The 5,806-nt window shown below is 48.8% G+C and overlaps 1 protein-coding gene across 1 annotated transcript; it reads left to right on the forward strand.

Moving 5' to 3' along the window:
- The first annotated feature begins 1,920 nt into the window (after positions 1–1,920).
- On the forward strand, positions 1,921–5,326 carry LOC120837642 (52 kDa repressor of the inhibitor of the protein kinase-like). Its single transcript, XM_040207150.1, has 2 exons — positions 1,921–2,074; positions 3,093–5,326. The coding sequence occupies exons 1-2, from the start codon at positions 1,921–1,923 to the stop codon at positions 5,324–5,326; spliced, it is 2,388 nt and encodes a 795-aa protein (XP_040063084.1).
- The last annotated feature ends 480 nt before the right edge of the window (positions 5,327–5,806 follow it).

The raw sequence follows: 5,806 nt of genomic DNA on the forward strand, positions 1-5,806 counted from the left end.
ACTCGTTACGCGAAATACACGCTGTAGGGACATTTCGTCGTGCGTGTGTCTCTGAGGCGCGTGCTCACCGGCCCAGCCCGCCCGTTCACGTCGCTTCGTGGCGACAGTATGCGGCGGCTCATTAAAAAAAAATGTTCACGCTACCTGTGATACCCGTATATATCACCTCGCGCATATAGCCTGGGGCGGCTCATTACAAAGAAAAAGAGGTGTTTATAGAGGAAAGCTAACCTGAGCTGTCGATGACACGTCGTTCGATGAAGTGATTATATCGCCAATGAGTGACGACTGCCGGCACGATTTCGGGTAAATAATTCTGCCGGCTGCTGAGAGAATAGACACTACCTAAGAATCACCCCGGTTCTTGTTCGCTCAGTAATCTCCTCAGTTGTGTAACAGCTTCGTTGTACATCTTCACATATCACAGATTGCTGGCACGTTTGTGCTTGTTTACGAAATAGGCTGTCTAATAAACATGTAGATTTGAAAACAATCCGTTGTGTCTGTTTACCTGCCTTTTTGCAACCACCTGGGCGCGTACATTTTTTACGGGTTTCCTTGAGATGGGTGCACAAAGAGGTGTAATGGTATATCATTGAATGAGGTGAATATATGTTCCATATGAGCGGGGTGGGTGTAAAAACAGTGTAATAGTAAACCCTGTTGGCGGGTGTATCTCTGTTCCCTATGAGCGGGGTGAGTGTAAACAACGGTGTAATAGCAAACCCTGTTGGTGGGTGTGCAGAAGGGAATACTTGTAACCTTAAATTGGGGTGTACCTGCACACCGAAACGACAGTGAGGGTGTAAGAAAGGAGTAGTGACACACCCCAGTATGGGATGTATCTGTGCACCCCCGAATGCTGAAGGTGTATAATAGGGTGCACATATGCACCCCTAACGAAGGTGTATATATGTACCTTTATGGGTGTAGTATATGTGGCAGCACTTACACATCCTGTGGGTGTACCCACTACGCCCCTTTTTTTTAGAGTGAATGTCCTTCTGTTTAGGGTGATGCCACACTTCGTAGCAGTGGCGTACACAGGGGGGGGGGCCGAAGGGGCCGCGGCCCCCCCCCCCCGAAATTTCTGAGCGGGGGGGGGGGGGGGGGGGGCGGGGAGTGGGGAGTGGGCGAGGTCACTGACTCTCGGCTTCATCAATATCAAAACGGTGTTGTATATTTTTTTTACAACAGCGGAGCCAACTTTGTGAAGTTGTAAAAAAAAAAGGGAGGGAACGCACTATGCCATTTAGGGCATAGTAAGAATAATGTATATATATATATATATATATATATATATATATATATTAGTATAATCGGCCGCATATCCCATTTGCTAAGTAAATTGTGAGCTATATGCTGCGCTGCGTAGCGTTACTCAGGAAAGAAAATATATTTGTTTACTTCGACTTTTATTGCTTCGCGAGTCCCTCTCGTGGAGTCGCCAGGGCTGGTTTGTCGTCGCCACAGAGCGGCCCCGTGTCCCCCTTAATTGTTCCTCGAGGACCCCCGCTCTGGGTGCGTATACATGCGCTTTGCCTTGCTCGAGCAAAGCGGGGCCCCACGATGTTTTGTAGCCTTGTTTTTTTTGTTTTTTTTTTATTTTGAGAAGAAGCATTGGTACTGGTCTTGCACCCCGACGAGGGGTTTTTCTTGGAAGCGGTGTCCGGCGACAGTCAGGGCGAAGGTTTTTGGGACTTTTCGGGGGTATGTGCACGTGTCCTTTCTTAATTGGATTTTGTATTGTATACGTTTGTTTTGTACCGCGTGGCTCCCATTGGTCCAAAAAAGAGCGATATCCGATTGGCTCCTCGGACAATGAGCGACACGGTTCGATCTCGAGTCAAATAGTTTCCGCGTTTCTTAGTGAAACTTCAAGGAGTGTGCGCACTGAGAGATAGTGACTTTCGTGGCCACATGGCAACGAAAAGAACATTGCTGGATGTTTGGCTAGGAGAGCCCAAGAAAGCGGCTGTTGAGAAGGAAAAACCAGCGGAAGTGTTGGAAAGCATCGGGAACGCATCAGTGGACCATCTCAAACCAAGAAGCACCGAGAAACCCCATGAATCCGGTAGGCACAATTCTTATACATAGTTCTCACAGACGTCAGCGCCATTACCAGGTACTGACATAATGTTGGTTTTGGGACTGGTGCCGGCAACGTTGGCCGCTACTGCGTTGGCTGCGCTCTACGACGTTTGCAGAGCACACAGTGCACGTTTCTTTCTTCTGGTGTGCGGTCGCAGTGGTGCAGTCATGCCGCTGTGCGCGATGTCTCGTCCCCCCCCCCCCCCTCCACCCCCCACACACACACGCACACATTTAATATATAGCGAGGTCCACTCCTAGAGGGAACACGCGGGCGCACGTGGCCTGCGGATGTTCGGCGCAGACCCACTGAACTCCAGAGGCGGTGCTTACTCGGCGTCGCCTGCTAGCGCGGCCCGGCTGACCAGCTGGAGACGCAATGAGCGCCAGGTGCACTGCATGCCGCCTGACATCCGTGTTGACTGCTACTGGACTCGGAGCCCAGCATCAGTATGGCACGGAGCGCCAGAAATGCGTTAGTGTGTTCCGTACAATTCCGTGCTCGCTGCGAAACGGAGAAGATATATATTGTTACAACTACTTCGTTATCACCTCGTTTATTTTGTGGTCAACAACGCAGTGGTTGTGAATATATCCAGAAAACGTATATTCACAACAACGCAGTGGTTGCCTATCTATCTAGAAAACGTCAGTCTCGTAATGAAAGCCCAGTGGACTACAAGCGTAGCCTCGTTTTTCTATTATTTTATGACGTGTTGACCTCCAAAAACGTATGCAACCAGCTATAGCCAATGAGGCTTTTATTTCAAAACTTAGTGCTTCTTTTTCGACCCACCTTGTCACCCAACCGCAGCAATGTATTTTTGACTTTCTGTTAAATACTGCTCCCAGAAATGAACCGCAGTTCGTACTTCGACCATGTTAATCTTCGTCAATTTCCTCTTTAAAACGGAGGCAGGCGAATCATGTGCGTTGATTAAATTACCATGAAGTTAAAATAGCAATATTTGACTATTTTGCTTACAAAAAATATCCTGCAGGATCGTTGGACACTCCCAGCCTCGCTTCAGGGGATAAACTCGACATCGGCTGTTACTGCGAGACCAGATGCAAGGGCCTAGACGACTCAGTGAAACGCGATCTGCTTACTAAGCCATGGGCCCCAGACAGCGATTACAAGTTTCCTGCTGTCCAATCTGGAAAGGGCTGGAAAAGGAAGTTTCAGATGAGCTGGCTGCAAAGATGGCCTTGGTTGACTTACTCGCACGTCCGCTCTGGAGTTTTCTGTCGAAGTTGCGTGCTTTTAGGTCAGGGGACCCTAGGCAAAGGAGATCACGTCAAGCCTGGCGCACTTATAACGGCGCCTTTCACAAACTGGAAGAAGGCCATCGAAGTGTTCAGTGCCCACCAAACAAGTAAGCACCACATGGACGCTCAGGTGTCCGTAGACAACTTTCTTCAAACTACATCTGGAAGCAGGCCGAACATCTTGAGCCAGATCGACAACCAAAGAAGACAAGCGGTTGAGAACAACCGCAAGAGACTTGTGCCTGTGATAGACACCATCATCTTCTGCGGAAGGCAAGGCATTGCACTGAGAGGCCATAATGACTCGGGACCTTTGATGCTCGACAAAGACCCAGAAGAAAACGATGGCAACTTCCGAGCTTTGCTACGGATGAGGGGGAAATGTGGGGATGCCTCCCTTCAAACTCACTTCTCCACGGCCTCAGCGAACGCAACGTACATCAGTCCTCGTACTCAGAACGAGCTAATTGGCCTTTGCGGAAATATTATACAAGACAGCATCGTCAAGAGGGTCAACGAGGCCAAGGCCTTTAGCGTACTGGCTGACGAAACGATGGATATCGGTGGTCTGGAGCAAATGTCCGTGTGTGTCCGATACGTGCAAGATGATGAGGTTCGTGAAGAGTTCCTTGGGTACGCTCAAGTGCATGATCTCAGCGGTAGGGCACTGGCAAAAGAAATCATCAAGTTCCTGAGCGGCGTGGGAATTAATCTGCGATACCTGAGAGGCCAGGGCTACGATGGGGCCGCGGCAATGTCAGGACGGCTGAACGGGGTCCAAGCTGCGGTACTGGAGGAGCACCCATCGGCATTGTTTCTGCACTGCGCAAGTCACTGTCTCAACCTTGTGCTATGTGATGCAGCCACAGTTCCCGATATAAGGAACTGCATGAGCACGGTCAGAGAGATTTGCTCATTTTTCCGGGGCTCTCCAATCAGAAGTAAAGTATTGGTAGACAAGGTTGGACTTCTTTGCCCGGAGTCCCGGAAGAGGCGCCTTGTGTCGCTTTGTGAGACGAGATGGGTGGAGAGACATGATTGCATATTGACAATCATCGAGCTGCTGGAACCCATTGCTGCTGCTCTCCAGCAGTTGGACGAGAGTGGAGCTTCAGACAACGCATCTCGGGCACATATGCTTTTGCTTTCAGCATCATCCAGTGCCTTTCTAATCAGCCTGCACACAGCGGCTAAGGCTCTTGCGTTGACACTTCCCCTGTCAAAGGCCCTGCAAGCTGTATCAATCGACTTGCCATCAGCCCTTTCTTACGTAAAGGAAGTAAATGCAGCCTTAGGACAAATGCGTCAGAACGTAGAACATGAGTTCAAAAGCATATTTGACGGAGCCACGAAAGCAGCCGAGTTCTTTGACACAGTGATAGAGCTACCAAGACGCCGGGGTAACGTGAGCACATTGAACGACCCTGAGTCGTTCTATCGAGTTCAGGTCTGCGTACCCTTCTTGGACTATTTGAACAGCCAACTGAAAGCAAGATTTGAAAAACATGAGTCCGTTCTAACTTCTTTCAGCTGCGTTCTTCCTTCGCAAGTAGCTTCTAACCTCCAAGACCCAGTTGCTGAAGACACACTTCTCGACTTCTACGCGGAGGACGTTGACAGGAGCCAGGCAATCGGAGAGCTGAGGCTGTGGCGGAACAAGTGGCAAAAGGACAGAAATGCTCCAGCGAGTGCCCTTCAAGCTTTCGACGCGTGTGACCCCCTCTTCTACCCGAACATTCGAAAAATTCTTCAGATCTTGGTCACGCTCCCCGTGACGACGGCGAACGCTGAGCGCTCATTCTCCACCCTGAGACGCCTGAAGACCTACCTGCGCGCCACAACATCTCAAGCGAGGCTTGTAGGACTTGCCCTTCTGTATTCGCACCGAGAAGTGACGATTGATGTCGATGAGGTGATTCGCCGTTTCGCACTGTCCTCAACCCGTCGCCTGGACTTTCTTTTGTGAACGGGCTTCGGAAACCATAGAAATCTACACCAACGAACAAATCACGTGATATTTTTTATGGTTAAATGAGCTTATGATAGGGAGATTTATGGTGGAGCCGCTTTCCAGTGTTTATAGTCCACCTATCAAGGCGTTCCGCGTTTCTACTCATACATCGTTGTTTTATCAGCCCCGATGACTGGACGCTTCGTGGATTGGGGTCGTGCTTTATAAAATATTTGTTTTTATGATTGTTGTTTTCTAATATCTCGGGTGTCTTCTGTTAATTTACGTGACTTGTAAATAAAAAAAAGCAAAAAACAAATGCCTTCCTGGTGAGGAATTTCCGGGGCATCTTTTCTATGTATCATAATCATCCCAAAACCAATATGACAACTTTATTTTAATTATTTAATAGAAGAATGCCTAGTTTGTTACAAAACTACAAAAATGCTTTTATTTCCTCTTGGAGTTTCTTTCCTCTTTTTATCTTGCCCCCTT

Source organism: Ixodes scapularis, unplaced genomic scaffold (assembly GCF_016920785.2).
Source record: "Ixodes scapularis isolate PalLabHiFi unplaced genomic scaffold, ASM1692078v2 PGA_scaffold3__209_contigs__length_174095766, whole genome shotgun sequence".
Classification (NCBI taxonomy): Eukaryota; Metazoa; Arthropoda; class Arachnida; order Ixodida; family Ixodidae; genus Ixodes; species Ixodes scapularis.

What these genes read in the sequence shown, in the direction of transcription:
- LOC120837642 (XM_040207150.1), top strand. Translation starts at nt 1,921, where the DNA reads ATGGCAACGAAAAGAACATTGCTGGATGTTTGGCTAGGAGAGCCCAAG. An exon ending in CGAGAAACCCCATGAATCCG is followed by an intron (nt 2,075 to 3,092) that starts GTAGGCACAATT and finishes AATATCCTGCAG; the next exon opens with GATCGTTGGACACTCCCAGC.